The sequence below is a fragment of the Ictidomys tridecemlineatus genome, chromosome 3, assembly GCF_052094955.1.
Source record: "Ictidomys tridecemlineatus isolate mIctTri1 chromosome 3, mIctTri1.hap1, whole genome shotgun sequence".
In the NCBI taxonomy this organism is placed as follows: domain Eukaryota; kingdom Metazoa; phylum Chordata; class Mammalia; order Rodentia; family Sciuridae; genus Ictidomys; species Ictidomys tridecemlineatus.
Genome location: NC_135479.1, coordinates 26,573,212 through 26,599,197, shown reverse-complemented (window position 1 = coordinate 26,599,197; position 25,986 = coordinate 26,573,212). Strand labels below are relative to the sequence as shown.

The following is a 25,986-nucleotide window of genomic DNA, read 5'->3' as shown; positions in this document are numbered from 1 at the left end:
TGTATAAATATATTTAAATCACTAGCTGCAATGAGGTCCAAATGAAAGTGTAAAGTAGGAAGTAAAGAGGGGTCTGAGGATACGGCTCAGTGGTAGAGCACTGCCTACTAAGCACAAGGCCTTGGGTTCAATACCCAGCACTACAAAAAAAAAAAAAAAAAAAGGAAGAGGCCAGTTACAGGATTGTTTAACAAGTGAGAATTGATAAGAGCTAAAGTAGCAGTAGGATAAAGAGGACGTTTTAAGAGTAAAACTTGTTTGGTAACTAGTCTTTATGGTGGGGAGAACAATCTCATGTTTAAAACAGGAGTTGTTAATATTATAGAGAATACAAAGAAAGTCTGGGAAACAGAAGAGTAGGGCAATGTGTCATTTGGTGTGGCATTAGGTAGGGTATTTCTTAATGAAAGGGACACTGAAAGTACCTCCAGTAGAAACATACTTGTTTACCTACATGATCTATAGTATAAATACATTATGAAGTAAGATCCTTTTTGCACAATATAAAGTTCCAGTATCTCATTTCCAGTCTCCTGAGGTGTTCTTCATACTCTCAAGAGCATGCACTCCTCACTCCGAGTCCATGTACAGTCAGTGGCTTTAGGATTGGATGCCCAACCTCTTGAAATCTCAACTTACTTCCCTATAAAATTAGAGTTCCTTACAGAGGAACAATGAGAATTGCATGAGATTCTAGAACAAACTGATGTCAGCACAAGCACAGCCCCAGGGGTGGAAAATGCTGTCCCCCACCTGCTCCCCCACCTCCTGCCCCAGACTCCATTTCTTCAGTTTATAATAACAGAATGGGGCTGGGAGTGTGGCTCAGTGGTAGAGTGCTTGTCTACCATGTCTGAGGCCATGGTTCAAACCCCAGTACTGTAAAAAGGGAAATAATGACAGTAGCTTTGTTTCTCACATGAAGAAACATTCTGTGCTGCTTTCAAGGGGTTACAGACCCTAACCAGAATCTCCCCTCGCCCCCACAACACTTCCATCCAGTAAGGCAAATTATTGTTGGCCTGTAATCTTTGCAAAAGGGAAATTTCTGCCCCGTTCACTGAATATTCATGGAGGTGGAGAAGAGAGGGTGAATAGGAGAGATTTCAACTTGTCAATCCTTCAATCCAAATATACCCAAATACATCCTGTGTGGCTCTAAGTAGCAAAACGTCATCTGCCAGCTCAAGATGGTTCCCCAACCCTCCCTGGGGGGTGGGGGGACAGGAATCTGAGCCATTCATACTATCATAGCAACTGCCCATACAGAATTGTGTAATGGAGCTCCTGGCTGTGGCTCTAATCTCTTTGAAGAATTAGCCTGGACATAGTTGTAAGAGGCAATGAGAGCCTGGCTCAAATCCCTTTCACGGAGGGGAAAACAAATATTAAAAGACATAAGCTCTGTAGCATCTCCATAGAACAAATGGCACATCTCTCTATTTGGGAGATTAGAACTGGGAATTTGCCGAAGTCTGGCTTGGCACAAATCAGGAGCCACTTGTCAAAAAGAAACTAACTTTATTTTTAGAACTACAAACGCCAAACAAAACAGCTCCAGGGAAAAACCCTCAGAGCCCAACTGCCACCACCGGCTTCCACAAGCCTCTCTCTCCCACACCAGCCTCTCAACCTCCCCCAATCCTCCTGCTCTTGAGGCCGATTGGCTGGGTTGCGTGGGCAGAGCCAAAGAAGTCACCCAATGAGCAGCTCCGTGGAGGAGCCAATCAGCTAGATGTTGCTGGGGCCGCTGTGAGCCAATCATCAGCTGGCAGTCTGAAGGGCAGGGAAACAGCCCAATGAACATCACCGCAGAGGAGCCAATCAGCTAGATGTTGCTGGGGCCACTGTGAGCCAATCATCAGCCGGCAACTGGAAGTTTGCTGGCAGCTGGAAGTTTGCTGGGGCCCCTTTGGCTGTGGCTCTCAACAGGAATTCTCTGCTTTTAGGTAGAGGATAAAACTCATCTAGAGGTTTTAACAAAATGCAGTTAAAATTTCATCTCTGCTTCCATCATTTGCTTTATAAAGATAAATTGCCCTAAATCTTAAACCTGGGACCTGAAAGTCATATGCAAAATAAGCACATATAAGGTTTGTTGTCCATTTCGGAAACAAGCAATGATTTAGCTGAAGCTAAAGACAAAAGTGGCAGGAAAAGTCTACCAAAAGCCTTGACTTCAGTTACTAGCATTCCAATCCAATGCTGCCCTCTAGCAGCTCAAGACAGGAATAGCATGGACCACTCAGCTGGTTTTAGGAATTTGATTAAGCATTATTTCCTATGGACAATGTTGCTAGTAAAGGTGAAGGCAGAAGAATGTTCTCCACACTTATATAGCAGTAGTCCATCCTAATAGAAAACATTCATTTAGAAAGATGCTGGAACAAGTAAATGCAACCCACACTTAACAGACTGCTCTAGGTCACTCCAGCAGACCTGGAAAGGCCCAAAAGTCCCTGAAGGTATCCTGCCCTCATCTGTTTGAATAAATTTAGATAGGACCTGTTACTTCACCAACCCTCCTTTCCTCCACTCTGACTTCTTTCATGTTTGAATAGGGAAATGGGATGAAAGCTATAGACTTCTATTTGATACTTCTCATATAAATGATATGGAGCCCATTTTTCCTAAGAAATATAGGGACTAGTCTAACTCAAGGTATATTATAACTAAAGGATTATGAAATCACTTGTATGTTTGAATAATGAGCATTTCCAGAAGGGGAGTGATTATATAACCATTCCCCAAGTAACTATGAAAACGATTTGAAGTAAGAAGCCCAGAAGACTTTTCATTTCCATAACCAACTTCCCTGAAGCCCTGGACATTAAAAACTCTTCCCATGAGGTCTCACTGCTCTCAAATGAAGCCACTGACTGCCATAACTCCTCAGAATGACTGTAGCTGATAACCCGAAGAACAGAGAAACTTTTGCTGAAAATCAGTCAGGGTCCACAGGGAAATACAAGAATATCCACTTGTATTATTTTTGTCTATAGACAGTTCCCACTTTTCGTGTTTAGTCTAAAAGAAATGCATCCTGGTATGGGGGTGGGTAAGAACCACAAACACTTAATTTCAAACAAAAGCTGACATTTCTTTATTATGACATTGCTTTTAACTTAAGCACAGATGGCGCCACAAATCCTTATCATATATTATCACACATCCTGGAAAGTTTCTGAGAAGATGTATCGGGACAGGCTTCCTCTGTGGTTCAACTGGATCTGAAAAAAGAACAGAAGAAATTATACACCTGATTCAGAGTTGCTGGTCAATAAGCAACACGTACTGGCACTTGTTACTTTCAGAGGCAAGATAACTGAACTGCTTTCCTCTCCCAACTAAAGTGCTGCTCAAAATTCCTCAATCTTTAAAAATCCTTTTCCCCTAATTATATCTAACTGCCCTCCCAAAGTGTCTTGCTCCACATTCATAAATATCACAGGACACCAAATAGTCGACTGTGAATAGGCCAACTGCAAAGGTCACAGTATCAGGTAGAAGGTCAAGCCATGAGTAAGGAAGCATGCCCTGTTTTAAATACTGGGCAGAAAAAACAATGACTAACTATTAACTAGCTCTGTGAAACAGGGTAAGCCACTTAATACTCTCCCAAGAAGCATACACAGGTAAGATGCTTTAAGTTCATACAAGCCATAGGGTAGATATCAAGTATCTATAACTAGCAGATACCTATCTCTCTGCTAAGCCTATTTTCTTTCCTGGATTAAACATGTTCAGTAATTATGATTTTGATGACAATTCTAAATGCAATATTGGAGATCTGACCTCAAAAGGACAGAGATTGTTGTCAATGGGGATAAGAAGCTCCCAAGGAAGGCTGAATCCAGTGAGATAGTTCCTGATCTACTGCCACCTTAACTCCCCTAAGATGCAGTAACCAAGGGGCAGAGAAACAAAGCTTGGCTAACATGGTACCTCTGCCAAGTGATAGCAATGGTGTAACCTTAAAATCTGCAGAATATATCAAAAAGAATTTTCTTACTTCAAATAATTTTCTCTTCAGAAGTCTGAATAATGGTGCAACCTGAAAAAGAGAAAAACAACGTAATTACCCACAGTACAGTCACTAACTCATGGAATGGCACACAGGAAGAACGGAGGAACATGGATAATCATTCTCAAAAGGCAGTTAGGTTCAGACTCCCCAAGCCAACATTCTTGGAGGATCTTACTGCCTTGAACTTTACATAAAATCATTAACCTGTTCCAAAGCATGAGACTGAGGCTACAAAATGCCTGATCAACTACTCAACAGATGTGCTGTCATTCAAATTCACTCACTAATATAGCTAAAAACAGTGTGATTCTACAAAGCTATGCTCTGGTGAAAAATCTAATGCCTTCTGGGGTGCACTTAAAGAAAGGAAAGAATTTTTAAGTGCAATCTGCATCTTTTTATAAAATCTGTTCTAAGAAGCACTCCAAAACATCTAAAATGAGACCAGAGGAGTTAACTCTTGATAACTCCATTTCCTCTCAAGGTAAACAAAACTTTAATCTACACTGTTTGCTACATTCTCTTTTCATTACTACTCCCTCAAAACCAATTTACATTCTTCCTTTTTATCACCCTGAAGGCTATCCCTAAAGCATTTAAACATAAACACAGGGTTCTATGCAGTCCCCAAGAGCAATATGAGAAATAAGGAAAAGAGATTGTGATTTAAGTCATGGGATTCCTATTCAAGGCTCTTGAGTTTACCTCATCACCAATTATCTTCTAGCAATCATGCAATTAGACTTTCTATCTTCTTGTTTTATAGCCAAGAATGTTGTATTCAGAAAAGAAGCCAGGACACAGGACATAACTTTGGGATATCTTTGTGATTAATATCATTCCTTACAGCTTCAGGTAAACATGTGTTTTTTAAAAAGATCACTTAAATCTGGTAAATGGTCCATTGTCAAAACAGCAAAGATTAATATAAACATAGGGCACCAAGAAAGTGGCAAGATTATTAAAGTGGCTAATTTTCCTACAGCTTATTGAGGGAAAAATGCTTATATGAAACACACACACACACACACTCTCACTCTCTCTCTCTTTCATTAAACTTTTCTGATAGTGACATTTTATAGTAGAAAAATGCACAAAGATAATAAGGATGAGAGTCAGGCCAAACACTAATTATGCAATCAATAAATTGTACCTAACTGTAGAGCTGGGAATACATAGTATCTCTTCACATTTTTAAAAAGAAGCTTATTAGGTATCTCTAACTTTTAAACATAATACCTACCTATACATCAGGGCCTTGCCTTTCTCATTCCCCAAAGCAAAGTATCCACCTCTGGGAGAAAAATCCATGGTATGAACGTGAGAAATATTTGTTTTAGTGCCTGGGAAGTTAGAAAATACTGTACAAGAAGGAAGGTGAACCTGCAGGAGATAGTAAAAAGCCTTATATTACAAAAACTGGAAATTAGTCTTTCTTAAAATTTAATTTTCACTACCATTTTGCTGGAACAGAAAGTTCGTTTTGATTGGCATATACATAAAAGTATTCTCTTTTTTTAAAATTTGTTTTAATTAGTTACACATGACAGTACAATGATCTTGACATATCATACATCTGAATCAAAAGGGGTATAATTTCTCATTATTCTGAGTGCACAGGTTGCAGAATGACATTGGTCATACAGTCACATATATACATACAGCAATACTAGTGTCTATTTTATTCTGCTGCTCTTCCTATCCCCCCTTCCCCTCTCCTCCCCTCCTCTCCCCTCCCCTCCTACCACTTCTCTCTTAATGGAGCAAATTGGTCCAAAATTAAGAGATGTGTGTGTGTGTGTGTGTGTGTGTGTGTGTGTGTGTGTGTGTTGCTAGGGATTGAACGCAGGGCCTTGAGCCTGGGAGGCAAGCACTCTACCAACTGAGCTATATCCCCACCCCAAAATTTGATTTTTCAGGTCTATTAATTGTTAAGGAAGATAAGAAAGCACTCATGTGACATCCAGCCTGGTACCTAAAGATTCAGATGTTGGCTGAACAAATAAAGGAATGTATAAACTCAAGCGAAACATCAATAGTAGTGCCTATTAATGCTCTAGCTGAATAAAATCTGATCACAGGAAATAGACATCTTAAATATTATCAAACACCTGATTGTATGTAACTGAAGCCTAGGTAAAGTCAAATCACATCTTTCAATATCATAAAATTTTCCTTTTACAACTACATGATAAACTCCTTGCCTTCTGCCATCTCTCCTCAAAGAGAGATGAATCATGAAAACCAGATTCATCAAGTGGAACTGATGATGTAGAGGGAGCCAAAAGTTTAGCCAAAGCCGGGACTAGGCATGTGGAGGAGCACTGGCCCTTTCTTTCAAGTCTACTTACAGAGAAAATGGGCCTCAGTCCTAGGCAGGTGAGATAAGTCTCACCTAATTTATAGACTCAGTGTCTTCTCCCATGATGTTGCCCGTGGAATAGAGCTCTGCACTAGTGCTCTTCTCTCAGACCAATGATCAATCCTACCTGGCTAGAACTCTAGTGTGCTCTGATCTTCTTCGGGTCCCTGTATTAAAAGGTATAACTGAGGTATTAATTAAGAAGGAGACCCATAAAGACCCAACTACATTAATTTAAAATTTTCTTTGGTTTCTTAATGCCCCTTCTGTCATGGCAGTTAAGGGTCCAGAGATCAAAATTCAACAAGGAAAAGCTCATTTATTCTTAATTTATTGGACAGAAAAGTCCACTACTTTCTACTACAATTAGAGATTATAAATATGATAACAATTTGACTTCTGCATCTCCTACTGATGCAGTGGCTTAGATTTATATTCACTGCTTTATGCTGGGATAACAAAATTGTTTGGATCATTATAAGCAATTGCATTTAATGATAGCAACACTGTTTCACTGAGGCATTTTGAAGCTGCAATGCTTGGCTTCTTTCCATTAGATATTATGGTTGACTACCATTTAAAAAATGTGATTTGGCTGTTACTAATGAATTCCTTCTGTGATTCTGCCACAATAAAAAAACATAAAGGCTGTCATGATCACTGAAGCAAACTAGGCAGAACTAACTACTGTGCATCTTGCAGAATATATTATGTCAACAGGAGATAGATCCCATGGTTTTCTAAAACAATTTACTACCATTAAAATGATAAAAAGGTTAATATGTACGAGTACACCGCCACTCCCATAAGCGGGGACTGAGGAGCAGGGATTTTAAAGCTGCCTTGAATTGGAAACTTCTCATTTATCAAATGATTCATTCAACAGAAAGGAAAAAAAATGCAAATGCTGTATTTTTTCAAACTCTTTTCCCAGCAAAACCCTTTAAGAAAATCTTAGGCAGAGAATCTCAATATACACCACATGTAACAATCACACTGTTCTATATAAGCAGGAACTGAGCCTCCTCCTTGCCATTTCTGTCATATAAAGTCCTCTGCACAGCAGCGCTAGAAAGAATACAAGATCTAGAATCATAATTCTGCCCTTTACAAACTGTTGTATATTTATCCTCTGAAGGACTGTCATTTGACTCAAATTTTTGAAGAATTCTTCATAAGTCTTTGTAAACGACATACTATTATATAAGCTCATACTTGATAAAGTTTACAAAGCTTTTTGTTAAACAAGCAAGATAAAAACAGCAGTTTATAAGACACAACCTGGCAGTGATGCAATGATGCTATTCAAAGTTCTATGCCATCTGTTACACCTGGCACCTAGAGCAAATAATTGTTAAATGAAAAAATTGATTCTGTTTGAAGACTAGAAAACTTCACAGAGAAGGGGGTGACATTTAAGCTGAGCCCTGAAGTTGTGTAGTAAAGCCATAAATATGACCATATACCAAGTCCAGTGAGCTCTTCTAGTAAATCATCAAATATGAAGGTAGTCCTAGCTTTTTAAATTCCATTATTTTTACATAACTCATTTTCAAAATATAAGAATTCAGTTCATTGGTACAGCACCGGACTAGAACATATAAGATCCTAGGTTTAATTCCCAACACCAAAAAGGAAAAAAAAAAGTATGTGTGTGTGTATATGTATAATATATACATACACATACACATACACACACACATACACACACACACACACACACACCATGAGAATTGCCTCCACTCCATTAAAATAACAAGCCTTTAAAAAGTAGAAATGGCTGAGCACAGTGGGGTACGCCCGTAATCCCAGTAGCTCGGGAGGCTGAGGCAGGAGGATCCCGAGTTCAAAGCCAGCCTCAGCAACTTATCAAGGCACTGTAGCAACTCAGTGACACCCTGTCTCTAAATACAAAATAGGGCTAGGGATGTGGTTCAGTGGCCTAGTGTCCCTGAGTTCAGTCCTCAGTACCACCCCCCACTGCTGCCAAAAAAAAGTAGAAATGGTCAGGCATGGTGGCACATGCCTGTAATCCCAGCAATTTAGGATCAAGAGTTCAAGGCCAGCCTTAGCAACTTAGTGAGGTTTAAGTTGCTAAGCAACTTAGCAAGATCGTATCTCAAAGTTAAAAAGATAAATAAATAATAAAAAAATAAAAGGGCCGGGGACCTGGCTCAGTGGTTAATATACCCCTGGGTTCAATCCCTGGTGACAAAAAAAAAAAAAAAAAGAAAAGAAAATTGCAGAAGTATGAAGTGCTTGCCCTAAGTATTATGTAATTTATATGCTGAAAGAAACCTCTGAAAATGAAGACCACCACTTACAAAATATGGAGAATGGAGAGCTCAAGCTTTCCCAAAAGAACTGATATAATACAAATTTATGGCTCCTGTGCATTATTTCAACAAGCACACCCGAAAGCTTTAATACTTGTAATTTCTAGACAACAACTTAAGAGTGACTAAACAAAGTCACTTTTTAAAATAATCTAACACTTGACCTATCCTGTTAGCATTTCCTGTTTTGAACTTCAGATTTTAAAGTTACCAATGCTAAAAACGAAGAGAAAAGGTGTATTACCAATCTCACTGCTTCTTTCATTTTTTCTGAAGCTATTGCCAAAATTTCTGTGGAAGGACTGAAGACCAGAGAAGTAACACCAGTAACCAAGTTCATTATAGCTTTCATTGGCTTTGGGTTTGCTTCTTGTAGACAAGAATCTTGATTATATATGTTTACCACTCCACAATTAGAACTGCAAAAAGAAAAGATAATAAAACAGATTTTAAAACACGTAAAAAGGATTTTATCACCTAAGTGAATACAGATTTCAACCTACAAACTGATATTTGCATGTTTCATAAGTTACATAGAACCTAGCAGCTGAAGAGATCATGGCAAGGCAAAAGCTAGACACATTCTATTAGTTCTACTTCAGTCCTGCTGAGCTCTTAACAACTCTGGCAACTTTCAGTATGGGTCTAGCTAGAAAATCCAACAAAGCATAGAATCTCCTTTATTCCTTCATGTGATAGATACTTACCAAATGTCAACTCTTTGTCAGGCACTACTTGAAAACTTGGAATGCAAAGGTGAACAAAAGAGACCAAGACCACTATTCTCATAGTGCTTATAGCCTAATATTCTAATGTGTGAAAGATACCTGACCTTCCCCTATGATTCCTTACTTTTATTATTCTATTGCATTTATGAGGACTTCCAAAATAGTAACAAAGAGCAGCAGTAAAAGCAGGAACTTTAGTTTTGCTTTCTGGGAGTATCTACAGTCAAAGGTTATAGAAGAGATCATTTACTCCAAGTTTACTTAAATAAATATAATTCAGCAATGAATTATATCCAAAACTTTAAAAGAGTAAATCCTATTGACCAAAAGTTAGTATATCATAAACAGAATCATTCACAGGCAAGAACTTTAGGGTAAACATCTTTTATCTCAATTATCAAACTCCAAATGCCCTGGGCATCAAGAATAAAGTACTTGTAACTCACAGATATTTAATTCAATGGTCATAGTCTACTTCTGCTACTATAACAAAACACTTATCACTGGGTAGTTTATATACAATTGAAAATTATTTCTGATAGTTTTGGAAGCTAGGAAGTCCAAACTTAAGGTGCTAACAGGTTGATGGCTATTTCCAAGATGGAGCTGTATTGCTGCATTCTCCCAAGGGGAAATGTGTCTTCACAGAAGGAATTGAAACTACTCCCTAAGCCCTTTAATCAAAGTCCTAATGAGGAAGATATAGAAGGGCTTAGGTAATCAGGGCAACATGGCAGTGAAGAGGTCAGGGGCAGGGCCAGAACAAAGGAGCATAGAGAGGGTCTTCTGATGAGGTCAACTTCCTGCCTGATGAAAGTGCTCATGGACACAAGCAGGGGACTCAATCAGCCACTTCTTCACTTGTGCTCCTAAGTGAGGAATCCAACAGAAAAACTAAAACAGAAGCGTGGACAGAGGAGGCACCAATCAATAATAGTGAGGACACATGGTCAGTAGATGGGGTAAGGAGAAGAGGAAGTTCCAGAGACCATAAAAAGAACAAGCCAAAACTCCCCCACTGGACTCCCAGTTCTGGGGTCCCTTCTCCTCGGAGAAGTCTATTTGTGTCTCTCTCTTTTCGATAAACCTACTTCTTGCCTGCTATCTCTGTGTCCTGTTCTTCAATTCTTTGTTGAACGAAGACAACAAACCCAGCACTCCTGGACAGTAACACTAATCCCATCCTTGAGGGATCTACCCTCATAACTTAATTGCCTCTTAAAAGGCTCTACTTCTTAATATTCTCATTTAAGTTTCCACATATGAATTTTAAGTGACGCATTCGGCATAGCACTAACTTAATTTAGTTGCAATATAAACCCAAGTAATGCAAGAAATTAAGCCTCAATCTCACAAGAGTGAAACACAATCCACTAAGTATACTCACATTCCTACTACTGAAATAGCCTAATTTATGCACTTAATAATATTGACTGCTGATAATTAACCAGGAACAACAAAAAAGACAAATTCAGTTTACATGAAAGATTTTATAACTTGATATTATAGACAATACACAAATAGTATGTTAGAATTAAGTACTTTAAAGTCATCCAACTACTTAGACACACATTTTCTCACTTGATGCTAGTTTTTTGTTCTTTCTGCTTTTTTTTTTTTCAGTACTTGAAACTGAACCCAGGAGTGGCTCTCACTTAGCTACATCCCTATCCCTTTTATTTTTATTTTAAGACAGCCTCCCTAAATTGGCCAGGAGGGACTTGAATTTACAATCCCAAATAGCTGAGATTAGAAGCATGGGCCACCACTCCTTAAATAGAACTATGTAGTTCACTCAAGAAAAACATTACATATCTTCAATTTATGTAATTGTTATGGGCTATGTGTGTACACCCAAAATTCATGCTGAAATCCTAACACTCCCAATGTGATGGTATTAGGAGGTGTGAGGTCTCTAGGAAGTAATTAGATCATAAAAGTGAAGCCCTCATTGATGGGATGAGTGACCTTATAAAGAGACGCCAGAGAGCTTCCTCATTGGTTTTCTACCATATAAAAAAACAGAAAGAAATCAGCCATCTGTGACTTTAAAAGAGAGCCTTCATGGGGCTGGGGATGTGGCTCAAGTGGTAGCGCACCCGCCTAGCATGCGTGATGTACTGGGTTCGATTCTCAGCACCACATAAATGTAAAGATATTGTGTCCACCTAAAAAACTAAGAAATAAACTGTTAAAAAAAGAAAAAAAAGGAGAGAGAGAGAGAGCCTTCATTAGAAGCCAACAATGCTATCATCCTAATCTCAGACTCCCAGTCCACAAGAACTGCAAGAAATAAATTTCTGTTGTTTAGGGCTGGGGATGTAGCTCAGTTGTTAGAGTGCTTGCCTTGCATGCACAAGGCCCTGGGTTCAATCCCCAGCACCACAAAAATTAATTAATTAATTTATGTTATTTATAATCCACCCCAGTCTATGGTATTTGGTTACAGCAGCCTGAGCCAACAAACACAAATTTCATTTTTTCCTTTTTTTTTTGACTTGAATCAAAATATTTATTTGTTGTGCTTGTTTTTATACTAAATCTCTTTTCTTGCTAAGAACAGATTTAAATCCATTTTAATTAAGGACAAAAAGTTATAATCCACAGATCAAAAGGATTTGAAACGTCTTAAACATTAGAAACGTCTTAAATAGTGCCTATTCTTATTTGACTATCCCTTAGGTTTGTGGAACAAAAATAGCACAAGTTAATTATTTTTATATATATATACCTTATTTCTATAGTTGAGTTTATGCTAAAAGAATATAACTCATTCTAATATGCTAGTAAAAGCTACTAAATGATATCCACACGTCCAGCGGTAGGTAGTGCAACAGGAATATATAACATCACAGAAAAATTATTCTAGAAAAAAGTACACCTGCATTAAAAACTGCCAGAGATACAACAGAACCAAATATGGCAATATGAGATGAAGCTGTTCCAAAAGAGCTTTGTGGAAAGGTGAAACTTAAACTGGGGAAGGGAGAAGAGAGGTGAAAACAAATAAGAAGAGCAAGAACACAGGAAGAAATAGCCATACTTATTATCTGGCCCTTGAACTCCTAACTGAAAGAACAATGTGACTGTTACTCTCCCACCCAAACCATAGCTTCCTCCACTAGAAATGGGCTCCCAAACCAAAGGCAGTCAATCCATTAGCAGATTACAACCACAAGTGTCCTGGTACACAAAGTTCTTCCCAAACAGGAAAGAAGACCATTAGCCAGATCAACATCTCTTATGGTGGTAAGGGGGACTGAGCAACAAATGGACAGTCAACTGAGATAATGAATGATCAGTCAGATCAGAAATATGGAGGCTGGTTCAAAAGAAAAGAAAATGTTAATATCTCCAAAGTCCTTCTTTCTCCCTCCTCCATCCTATTTCCAAGGTTACCTGCCTCCAGGGAACTGTTCCTCCCTACAAAGAGTAGTTAATGAAGGCCCCCTGGGCCACTCCCTACCCGACTGTATCCTGAAGCTTTTAGCCGACCTTTGGGTCACTGTAGGCAAGTTAGAGGAGGATAGAGCATAAGAACAAAGGAAATCCAAAATCTACAAAAGGAAGGACACCCCTACTTCCTCAGGCACCAATTTCCACTTGCAACTTGGACCCCCCTCCTCTGATCTGCAGAGGACTCTCTGTCTCTCCGTTCTATCCTATAAATAAAACTTTCTGCTCTTGCGCAGGTGTTTCTTGGATGTTAAACCTTGAGGGGGAGAACCCCACCCTGACACAACAACCACAGATCCTGACCAACACCAGTATCAGTGGGACTAGTGGGACTAGGACCTACCACATGCTGATGGTGGTGGGAGTCAAAGCTAAAAGGACATAGAAAGGGCACATGGAAGCCACAGATAAAATTATTTAAAAAAACAACTACAACACAACAGTGGTAATCAATTGGGCAATTTTGCTCTCTTGGGGAACTTCAATGTCACTGTCACAACTGGGGGGGTGAATGCACAGAACTGACACCTCGTTGGGAAAGACTAAGGATGCTGCAAAACATCCTACAGTGCACAGGACAGGCCCAACAAAAAAGTATCCAGCCCAAATTATCAATGAAGCATACTGGTAAAGAAAATAGTATGTAAAAGTAGGGAAGGAGAACACTGTAGTACCATACCAATAGAATGTACAACAAACTGAGAAACAGTTCAATCCCTCGAGACACCTGAATACTTTGCACAGCCCTGTCCATAGCTGTGTGTTTCTCCTTTGTAGACATGTGAAGGTGGCCCAAAGAAGGTCACTCCTCAAATGCAGACTTTAGAACACAGGGCTGCATACTTCACAGAAGAAATATGATCAGTCAAAAAATATATGAAAAAAATGTTTAACATCACTAGCAATTAGAGAAATACAAATTAAACTGAGATTTCATCTCACTCCAGTCAGAATGGCAATTATCAAGAATACAACAAGTAACAATAAATGTTGGTACAAGTTATACTCGACATTGCTGGTGGGACTGTAAATTGGTGCAACCACTATGGAAAGCTGTATGAAAATACCTCAGAAAACTTGGATTGGAACCACCATTTGACCTAGTTATCCCACTCCTCAGTGTATACCCAAAGGACTTAAAATCATCATACTATAGAGACGTGGCCGCTTCAGTGTTTATAGAAGCTCAATTCACAATAGCTAAACTATGGAACCAACCTAGATGCCCTTCAACAGATAGATAAAGAAAATGTGGCATACACACACAATGGAATATTACTCGGCCTTAAAGAAGAATAAAATTATGGCTTTTACAGGTAAATTGATGGAGTTAGAGAATATCATGCTAAGTGAAATGAAAAAGTAGGGAAGGAGAATACTGTAGTACCATACCAGCAGAATGTACAACAGACTGAGAAATAGTTCAATCCCTCGGGACACCTGAACTCTACTTGACTTCAAACCCCAAAAAACCAAAGGCTAAATGTTCTCTCTCTTCTGTGAATGCTGACTCATAGGGGGTTCACCAGGTTGAATAGGGCGGAGAGTGGAGAAGGGAGCGGGTATGGGAATGAGAAAGACAGTAGAATGAACCAGACGTAACTTTCCTATGTTCATATACGAGAACACAACCATGTACAACCACAAAATTGGGAAATTATTTACCATAAATATATATATGATATGTCAAAATACATTCTACTGTCATATAACTAAAAAGAATAAAATTTTTAAAAAATTTTTAAAAAGACACAGTTTAGAGATGTAATTCAGTAGCAAAGCACTGCATAGCATATACAAGGCCCTGGGTTCTATTTCCAGCACTTGTAAAAAAAAGAGTTTAAGCCACAACCAGAGCTACCCCAGCCACTGTTGTCCTATAGACTATCAACCAAACAAGTTGAAAACATTCAAATTCTTAAGTGAACCCTATCAATTCTTCTCTCCTCCTCAGTCTCTTTCATAGTCACCTGTTTCTCTACTACCCCAAGGTTCTATATCTTGAACTATACAAGAATGATTTCCCAAGTATGTACCAACACTACTGTTTAATGAATAAAAACATATAGCAATCTTTAATTAACCAAAGCCATTTAAAAAATGACAACATGAACTAAAGAGTTTCCTATTTACTATATTCTTAGTTTCCTTACCAGAGCAAAACTGTAAATAGAAAGCATCCATGAAGTCAGGACAAGGAGTAAGAAGAGGTGACAGTAACAGATGGGCTATAAGATCAAAGAAGTAAAATGCCCCAGTAGAGGCCAGAATGGAAGGTTTCCACCCCAGCACTAGGAAAGAGAGGAAGAAAGGCAGGCAGTCACATGATCCAGCTTCTTCTGCCTCTGCCTGGCTCCTCCTGCAACAGCAACTCTCCCTACCTTCCTGATGTCATCAACAACTTCTCTAACAAGGGTTAAAGACCTTCTTTATATGTTCAATAATAAGTATCTGATAATGGTCTTTGGCTAAGCCTATCAGAATCCAATTATGCTGAAAGGCAATTAAAATTAAATTTGTTTAAACTACTAGTATTAGATTCTTTCCTGTTCAGACCCTTCAATGGGAAATTAATAAAAAGTAACACAAAAAGGAAAGGGCAAGAACCAGAAAAAGACTAACTATACTGACTTCACAAATTTAAAAGGAAGTCATTTCTTTTTCTTTTTTCTTTTTTTTTAGTTGTAGATGGACAAAATATCTTTATTTTTATTTACTTATTTTTATGTGGTATGGAGGATCAAAGGGCCTCACATGTGAGGCAAGCGCTCTAACACTGAGCTATAACCCCAGCCCTAAAAGGAGGTCATTTTTGTGCAATTATCCTTGCCCCACAGAGGCAAAAGGAGTTCTGCTTAAAATTATTTATATTAGTTTTAAACACTAGTCTTCATTTTAAAACTTTATTCCCAGATCTGCTAATCATGAATTGGTGCCATGGTGCACACTACTTTGGCAAATATTTGTCTAGAGTTGAGATTTATCCTGCTACAGGTTTGGCATAGAATGACTAAGAGTAACAAAGGAAAGAAGAGGACCCAACCAGAGTACCTCAACGCCAAGTAACCATCACTATCCTACCACCTACGCACATCCACAAGATGCTGGCCTGGTCTCCAAGTTCCACCAGCCTTGTTCTACTTGCATTTCCTCCCAGGCCTCAAGGTAGCTTACCAGTTTTCAAATGGTGGCAGGGATAATATATAAGCAGTTTCCTCAATTTTAAGGAGTGAAGTGAACATAGAGAGTATGCTGTTTTTGCACATTCAGACCCATTTGACTTCCCAACATAGGCAGGATTTAACTAAAACCTCTTGACGGCTCAATTGTGTTCAATCTAAGAAAGATTTTTTAAAAAAATACTGCTTCTCAAAATTACAGAACCATAGAGGTCAATTAATAGTTTGGTAAGTTAGTTTAGAACCACTGGTAAGTATCCAATGTCTTCCTTTTCCATTCTGAACCTTTAGAATCAAGTAGGAGAATTAAGCCATCAAAAGATAATAACCCAGGTAATAACCATTTTTTTCTAGTAATGACACAATGATATGTGTTTAGGTAATATTTTTAAGTTTCTATAATACTAACAAATGGAATTTCCAAATAACATGTTTTTGGTTTATACTAAAGGAAAATATGCTAAATCTTTAACACTAAAATCCAAAGTTGACTATTTCTACCTCACCAATGGCAATAATATTAGAAAAATGTGATGTGATCAAATGGGCATTTCAAATATAGAAAACTATACAATAATTTAAGGCAATTTAACACTTTATTTGCTAACAAGCTGATAAACTGTTTATATTAGTTTTAAACACTAGTCTTCATTATAAGTATTAAAACTGCAAGAAAGGACTAAAGTTATGGATCAGTGGTACAGTGCCTGTCTAGTACATGTGAGGCACTAGATTTGATCCTCAGTATCACATAAAAATAAATCAAATAAAGGTATTGTGTCTATCCACACTAAAAAAACAAACAAACAAATAACAAACAAACAAAAAAAACCCACATGAAGATAATGCAAAGCAAAAGTCTGACCTGAGATGACTTATTTCCTACTAATGAGTAGATGTAAATAGAACTCCTAATTCCCCACTGAGTATATTCAATCCCTAAGCAGTTTCTCATTAGCACAGTGTGATTCAGGTTTCACAAAACTCTTTACTCACCCACAAGCCACATATTGTCCATTCCTCGATGTAGCAATGCTTAATCCACGTAAACTGCCTTCATCAACAAATCTGTTAAGGCATTTCCTAGAGTTCACATCCCAAACATAAACTTCTCCATCCTCTGAATGAAAGAGCCAAAGAAGGGTTTGATTAATTTTAAGTAAAATTGAAAGGCAACTGAACTGACCACTCTTAGGCTCTCTTTAATAGGGTAAGAGCTACAAATAAAAACCCATGATGACCTCTCCTCCTGCCACTAGAAACCCAGACTAAAAATATTTCTTATACATTCACATACATAGAAAAAACATTATTCATTTAAACAGGTTATCTTTTGGTTTAAAGTGGATGATCACAAATTCTGTTTCAACTAAGCTTTCAGAAAAAGTTTATGTATTCTACTTAGATAAATTACTAGAACAAAAACATGAAGGGGGAAAAAACATTAATCAACAGACATTAGAGCACCTAATACATAAGGCGAGGTAATATAGATATCAAATTTTTTTGATGGAGGAGAAAAATTAAGAATGAAGTGACCCAGATCACAAAGAATTTATAACTTAATTATGCTACCACTTAAATGATAGGAATGATACACATGAGTAACAAGTATAAATAATTTAAAGAAATTATAATTATGCAGGCAAGATAAAAAGAATATTAAATATAAGAGACCACAAATATTTTCATGATAGAAATGGCCATCTAATGGCCAAAATTAGTCCTTATTCTTTATTTCTCTTTCCCATAGCACTTGATATTGGTGACCACCCTCTTCTCTGTCGCTGTACATTTCTATAATGACCCCTACCATCCACATCAAAGATGGTTCTTCTCTCTCTCTCTCTCTTCATCCCTCCCTTTTCTGAAGGTACTGTTTCAAAGTTTGCCCTACTATAGGTATTCTTTTTGTCACAATGAGAAATCAGTGAATTTTACTGTTTTACTATTTCTTTGACAAAATTTTCCAGGCTGGAATAAGGGTGCAGATTAAGCAGAAGTAAATAGATTAGCCCTGCATACTAAATGGCTAATCCCTCACTATGACTAGGTTAGAGAAAAGGCAAATGCCAACAAAAATTAATTTCCAAAACTAAACATGATTTCCTTACTAAAACAAGAAAATTGAAAAGGAACATTTGGGGGAATAATTTGAAACATAAACACATCCAAAGCTTCTCTTGTATCATCAATATAACTTACCAGAAGAGGTATATATTTTCTTACTATCTGAAGAGAACGTGGATGCTGAAACCCCTCCATTAATCTTCATGCTACCAATTAGTTCTTTGGTCTAAAAAAATAAATACTGATTATCAACTGTTACAAAGTATGTGGAAGGACCATACTGTATAGAACAAAAGCAATCTAGTCTGTTATTTTCTAGATCCTACTTGTTTTTCCTATCCTACAGTTTCCCCAAACTGCCTACAATTTCTCCCAAAGTTCTTCTACTTCAGATGCAGATTTAAGAACACACTGAGTTAAGGTTCAAGATTGTTCTTACACTAATGTCTAATCCAAGAAACAAGCAACAACAATGGTTCACCTTCATTGATAGCAAATGAGAATATCCAGCAACACCATTTATGAGCAAGAAGGAGCCATCTGGGGAGACTTCAAATCTCCTCACTCTTTTTTCTTTCAAACCTAAAAAAGGAAGATAAATTGATTTAATGAGATTTTCATATGGTTTTCAATAAAGATATATCCTACTGACAAACAAATTCTTTCCTTTTAAAATGTCTAAGTTTTGCAAATTAAGTGAACCCCAGGCTTAGATTCTAAATAAATCTAACCTTATGGATCACCAATAAGGACCCAATAAGGTCACTACGAACACTACGAAGTACTTGGCAAACTTCTTTTTTGTCTTGTTTAGCATTCAACATTTTAACTGCAGGCCAGAAATTCAGCTCTCCAACAATAAACCTATCAACTAACTTTCCAAATGAAAGTAGCAATATCTTTAATTAACTAAACAAATAAAATCCTATTTTGTCTCAAAGTTCAACACCAGAAGGGAATACACTGCCATCAGAGGCAGACAATAAACATATATAAACTATTTTCTCGCCACCTACTAAGCATTCTATGATGAACAGGAGTATAATCATTAACTTTGTGGGTCTAAAAAAAAAAAATCAATGTGTCAGTGTATTCAAGAACTGGTTAGTTTCTCAAGATGGGGATTCATATAACCAAGTCACAGGAGATAAGTATATAATCCAGAGTCAGTTTATTCATTTACAAAGGGACATGTCCCTTTTTCCATGCCTGAAACATTCAGTAACTATATCAGAATGCTTAGAGTCAAGTTACTCACTAAAAAGCTGCCTAATGAAAAGAATACATTGTGGCTCATGGGTAGAGCACTCACTCCCCTAGCATGTGTAGCATGTTCGAGGCCTTGGGTTGAATCCTCAGCAACACATAAAATTTAAGTTGCTACATTAAAATATTGAATTGAGAAAAAGGATTTAGAAAAATGTAGTGAAGCACTGTACCCCTACAGGAAAATGCTGGTTAAGTTTATTACAGGCCATTTCTAGCCATAGGTCATGAACCCTGACAAGGTTAATGGAATGCACCATTTGCATCAATCCTATGTTCTTCATTTTTCAAACTACTATTTATGACAACCAGGAGTTTGCATACATATAAGAAGGCTTTCATATCCTAATTAGTTGGCAATTTCCCAATAAATGTCTAATTAATTTCTTGAGCTCACAGTTTTATACAGCTAGTGATTTAGAGCAGTGGTAGAGCAGTTGCCTAGCATGCATGAGGCTGTGGGTTTGACATGGCACCACCAAAAAAAAAAAAAAAAGCAAGATTTTATAATGATAAAAGGCTGAGAATAGTGCTCAATAATATACCATCACAAAGAGAAATATATTTATCATTACTATCATTATTACCAAGCTATGTTTACTGAAGGTAGAGTAAAAGGAAAAATATCAGGAAGAAAAGATGAATGCCAAGTCCGAAAAGCAGCTACAGACTTCATACACTTCAGATATTCACCAGATCCAGAGTAAGGTCACTAACCAAAACTTAGCTAAACCTCAATGTACTCTGCTAGAGGATGCAAGACAAGGATGGTCCAAAATCCATTCCTTTGATTAGTGAAGTAATATGTAAAACTTATAACTACTGCACATTATTTTCTATTTCAATATGAGGAGTGGGTTTAAATTTTTTCCACGTACAGTCCATGAACCAGCAGCACCTAAGAGCTACTGGAAATGAAGAATCAGACACACCTCAGACCTACAGAATCATCACAGCTGCAACTTAACAGGACTGCCAGGTGATTCACATGCTCACTGACTTTGGCTTAAAGCACGGTTAGGTAAACCAGGAACTTACAGGATCATTAAAGGTGTGAGAAAATAGGAGAGAGTGGCAATAGTGAAAATAAACGTCATAAATGTTTCTAAAGTTGGCTGTAATTCATTTTCAGCCACTAGTAGGAAAACACTTAAAGAAAGCTACTTTTGTCCTTTTACAGCTACACATGCTTTTTAACAGGGAGACTGCCAGTGAGCTATGGCCTATGCCATGCTATATCCCAAGATTTATTATGCTAACCCAACCAACCTCATTACAATGGTTTTGGTTCCCAAAGTATAATATAGTGTCACTATATTTTGTGGCAATACAGGTAGGAGAATACAGGAAAAGAATGGATAAGGTAGAAGTTAGATAAATCTTCACCTGATGTTTATTTTTATGTAGTTACTTCTGAAGACTGATCTACCTCCAAAATAGTGCTTTATTCCGCTAATCAAAATTTATTATAAGCATCAGAATTAAAGGGTATTCAAATTTCCAATCAGAGAAGTAAAACAGTGTGTCCAAGGAAGTGGATTCCGGGTTTTCTTGCTCCCTGTTTCAAGCTCTTTCTGCTACCTCAATTGATAACTTTACAACCACATATCTACAACTACTTTTCTTTCTAGGGAAAGGTATATATCTGCAAATTAAGATTTTTACATAAGTGCTCAGTAACTAAGTTAGTTCACTTGTTTAATTCAAATATATTAGCACAATGACATTTTCCCAATACTAAAGAAAAAAAAATGAAAAAAATAGTTGTGAATACCATTAAATCAACTCAGCTTGGGCAGGGAATGAATGGCAGGCAGCGTGTTCAACAACAATCTTACCTCTCACTTGATGCACAGGAATTAACTTTCCAGCTATCATATCATAGACATAAAGAACCTTGCTGTGAATACTTGTGGCTAAAACTTCTTCTCCATTAGCACTAAAACAAGCCTTAAAGATTGGAAACTTGTCCAAATAAATGCTCTGGATTTTAGGATTTGTTTTGCCATCGACCTAGAAGGAAGCACAAAATGTTTATTTTAGCTATTTCTATGGACTCTGTATGCTGGTAGTAAACATTTTTCATGACAAGTCTTCATTCTAAAATGCATACCTGAAACAGAGACACAGCATTATCCAACCCTGCGACCATCACAACCTGTGCGTGAGGATGGAACTGCACTGACGAGATCCGAGCAGTGGTAGGCCGTTCAGCATTAGCAGGCTGGCAGTTCTTTATCTAAAGAAAAATAAAGCTGGAATTTTATCAGTCCAAATCAGTTAGAGCATGAAGAAAAACATAAATAAATAGTTTATAAATCAGAACAACTAGAATGGTAACCAAAAGATCACAGCTCTGGCACCAACTAGCAAGTCACTTCACAAGAATCCAACCTTCACCATCTTTTAAATTAAGAGATTAAATCACCAAATGTCTAGATTTAAACTTTAAAGCATTAGCATACTATCATTCAAGATACATTCATTTAAGTTAGGAGATTTTCACTTCTGGAGAAATTTTACTTAAAACTACTGTTCTGGTATCTCTGTATTGATAGCACAAGTGTAAGAGGCACCATGCAATTGTCCCCACAGCTCTATGGTTGGCACAGACTGCTTTATGTTCTCCTCCCAGGGTACCTGGTTGCTAGTTTAAAGTGATGGTAATCTCATGAATCAATGGGACTATTTTCAGTTACTGCTTCTGGCTTTACAGGTTTTTTTCCCCTGCATCAAAAATTCAATTAAAAACAAAGCTGGTTTGGGGATATACCTCAGTTGGTAGAGTGCTTCCTCGCATACACATGGCCCTGGGTTCAATCCCCAGTACTACCACCAAAAGAAAACAAAACAACAATGCAAATCAGGTATGGTGGTGCACACCTGTAATCCCAGCAACTTGGGAGGTACAGGGAGGAGGAGTGCATTGCAATTGAAGGCCAGCCTGGGCAACTTAGTGAGACCCTGTCTCAAAATAAAAAATTAAAATAAAAATGGTTGGAGATGTAGCTCAGGAATAGAACACATGTGTTCTCAAAATGAAAATAAAGAAGTGCTGGGGATATAGTTCAGTGGTGGAGCATCCCTGTGTTCAATCTCTAGTACCCACCCCCACCACCCCCAAACAAACAAACAAACAACAACAACAAAAAACTAAAGCAAGTAGCATATGTATATTTGTTTTGTTTGTGAATACTGAATTAAATTTTTATATGAACTACATTTTCAATGGAGTTGAATGTATTCTATGAGGAGCTGAATGAACTGACCTCATAAGGTGGGAGGCAGCAGAATCCTTCTCCTAGTAATTTACCATGATAATTCCCTTGCCCCATCTAAATACACCTGCTGTATTATAGGGAAATATTTATGTCATAAGAAGGTCTATTAATTTGACACATATTTAACTGAATCACTGTTCTGGGTAGGTTCTTGGTTACCACAAAGAACCAGCTAGATACAGTGATGAGTTAAAAAATAAATAGTATAGGCCACTTTAGATAGTCATTTCTGAGGTTACATTTGAGCAGAAAATTAAGACTGAGCAGGCCACTAGCAGTGCTTGAAGGACAGACAGACAGAGCAAGAGCAAAGGTTCAAAGGCTTTTCTTGCCTCAGCATGTGTAAGAAACAGAAAAGGCCTGCATGGCACAAGTAGGGAATTAGGGAAAAGAGGTCTAAGATGAAGCTGATGATGTGAACAGAAGTGGGATCACAAAGGGCAGCATAGGCTACAATAGGAATTCAGAAGGTTTCAAAAGCAATGAAAAGTGACATGACCAGATATTTTATTTTTAAAAGCTCCCTCGGGCTACTACATGAAGAATGGTTTAAAAAGAGGTCAAGTGGAAGGGGCAAGATCAGTCAACTACAAAGACACTGCAGTAGGTCAGGTGAAAGATGACAGCAGTATGGAAGCTGCTGCCAATGGAAATAAAATACAAAAGGAAAAGTCAAATCGGATTCCTAGAACTACTTGAGACATAATTTAGCATCTCTTAGGACAGTAAGTACACTTAATCCCACATATAATAGGAACCCATACATCTGTACTAGGAGGCAAACTGAATTTCAGAGGTAAATAACTGGATAGGTCCCAACTTTATAGACTCTCACCTTCAAGATTCCTCTTGGAAGAGAAGTTGATGTGGATATGAAATTCCCAGTCCTGTGCAACAAATCATCTTCATCCTCTTCACTTTCATCTAAGTTGAACAAACCCACAAAGTTGATCTTGAGAATCAACAAGATGGCCCATCACCTACCCCAAACTTCTATATTTCCAATTTCAACTCTCTCCAGCCTCCCAATCTTGATCACTTATTTAAAGCCACAATTGACAAAAGCAAAACACATCTTAAAGAAAAGGGAAAAGATGACACAGTATGCAATATAGTTAAAATCAAAGCTTTACTGGAATAAAAGACTAACACACACACATACAGAGATGTTAACTAAAGATGAAGTGAAATAAGTTTAAACAAAGCCAGCATTTAATTTAAAAAGAGCAACTCGTAATTATGGCAAAAATTACCAATAAGGTTGACAGCAGACCTAGCCTAATGACACACATGAAAAAGAACTAGAAAAAATTTCATTTTACTAAAAGATCAATGTCACAAACTCGCTATCAGAACTTCAAAGAGCTAACAGGGCTGTTTTTCCCCTAGATATTACTGATGATTCGAGTATGGAGCAGAAAGAAGCTGGGCAAACTTTTTAAACACTTATGGAGCTAAAAAAGCAAACAATACTAGAAAGCCCTCTAGTTTCTCAAGCAGATCTGGATTAGGGCCACTAAAAGAATACACATGGAATTGAGAGTGAAATAAGAAAAATAAGAAAATCTTCCAGGAAATGAAATCCAGCTTTATATCTTCGTAATTCCTCAATGAAACTATATGCTCTGGGACTACTCATGTGGCCTGCCCAATTACCTACTCAGGAGCAAATATGAAAACCATCACCCTAGACCTAATTAATCCACATGAATTTTTATATATAAGGTCCAGCACTCAATGAAATGTAACCAAACCAATACTGATGAAGTAACTTGCTTGGGCACGATGGCACATGCTTATAATCCCAACAATTCCAAAGGCTAAGGCAGGAGGATTGCAAGTTACAGCTAGACCTCTCTTAACTTGGATAGACTCCCAGCAACTAAGCAAGACCCTATCTCAAAAAATAAAAAGGTCTGGGGACGTAGATGAATGGTAAAATATCCCTAGGTTCAACCCCCAGTACAATAAAAAGAAAAAAAAAAAGAAATTAATAAGATAACTTGACTGCAAATGAAAAGGGAAAACAGACAATTCCCATAGGTAGTCTAGACAATGAAGTTGGCAGACATAAACCTCAAAGAATTCTGAATTGACATATTCTTATACGTATATAAGAATAATGAAAAACAATATTCAGAATTGAACCAAACAATTAGAAAATTTTTATGAAAAGACCCTAATGGAAATTCTAGAATTAAAACATGAAGTTATTTAAATTTAACCCTGAATGGATGTTTTTAACAGTGTATCAAAATTAGTTGAAGAGAGAATAAGTGATCTGGAAAATGGATCAAAAAAAAAACCATACTATAAAGTATAGGGGAAAAAAAAGAAAATACAGAAAGCATTTAACAAACATGCAAACTGTCAACTGGAGGGAAGGAGAAGGGTTTAAAATTAAAACAATGATAATAACAAAACAATCCTTAGTACTAACAAATTTTGGAGCTGTGTGATGTTACTTTTGTTGTTCTATTTGAAGGGGAGGACTTCTCTTTAAAAATACTCAATTATGCATTTAAAAATACATTGGAGAGAATTGTGAAGCTGGGTTCTTGTCACCATTCTGCTAATAAGTATGCTGTGGGCAAGTCACTTATCTCTTTGAAGCTCTCTCATCTGTAAAAATGAAGGTGGGTTTAGGCTAGAATATCCCAGATGGTAGCAGACTGGCAACTACTGACTTTCCGTTTACTTTTTCCCCTGTGCACAAAGCCAAACAAAACTTCCTGGCATCCCTCAAAGTTAATGTAACCTCATGATATAGTTTCAGAAAAAAAAAAAAAAATGTAGGCAAAAGTATCATAAAACCTTTCAGGTAAAGCCAATAATAAACTTCCTCTGGGGAGTCAACTTATGTCAACACCTTGGACAGTTTCAAAAGGAAGACCCACCCAGAAACAGCAGACCCTTCAATTTGGGTCCCTTCTCACAAGCCCAATTTGATGTGAAAAAAAAAAAAAAAAAAAAAAAAAAAACCCAAAACACAGGAAAATCCTTTTATTTGATTAAACTGCTGGGAGCTGAATGATTTACTGTTTCAACAGGTAGCACATCCTTATATCTATTATTACACAGATCTAAAAGGTTGGTGATTTATAAATGCAACATTCTAAAATGCATAACAAAAACACGTTTCATACAGGAGGATAGGTCTAGAGTAGTGACCTAGAGTCTACAAGCATGTCATAAAAATGGCTAAAGGAACAAGGGATGTTTAACAAGTTAAAAACAAAACAAAAATAACTTAGACATTTCTCAAATAAAAGAGCTTTATA

General features: G+C 37.4%; 1 protein-coding gene across 1 annotated transcript in view; it reads right to left on the bottom strand.

Annotated features, from left to right (window-relative positions):
- Positions 1 to 3,079: 3,079 nt before the first annotated feature.
- The window catches only part of Utp18 (UTP18 small subunit processome component), a 35,838-nt gene continuing 12,931 nt past the window's right edge, over positions 3,080 to 25,986 (bottom strand). Inside the window, exons 5-14 of the mRNA XM_005321608.4 lie at positions 23,541 to 23,629; positions 21,538 to 21,663; positions 21,263 to 21,437; positions 18,640 to 18,740; positions 18,294 to 18,384; positions 17,085 to 17,208; positions 8,970 to 9,144; positions 5,271 to 5,410; positions 4,013 to 4,054; positions 3,080 to 3,230 (exon numbers count right to left, since the gene is read on the bottom strand). Coding sequence (XP_005321665.2) covers positions 4,030 to 4,054; positions 5,271 to 5,410; positions 8,970 to 9,144; positions 17,085 to 17,208; positions 18,294 to 18,384; positions 18,640 to 18,740; positions 21,263 to 21,437; positions 21,538 to 21,663; positions 23,541 to 23,629 — 1,046 coding nt within the window. The 3' untranslated portion in view covers positions 3,080 to 3,230; positions 4,013 to 4,029. The remainder of the gene's footprint in view (positions 3,231 to 4,012; positions 4,055 to 5,270; positions 5,411 to 8,969; positions 9,145 to 17,084; positions 17,209 to 18,293; positions 18,385 to 18,639; positions 18,741 to 21,262; positions 21,438 to 21,537; positions 21,664 to 23,540; positions 23,630 to 25,986) is intronic.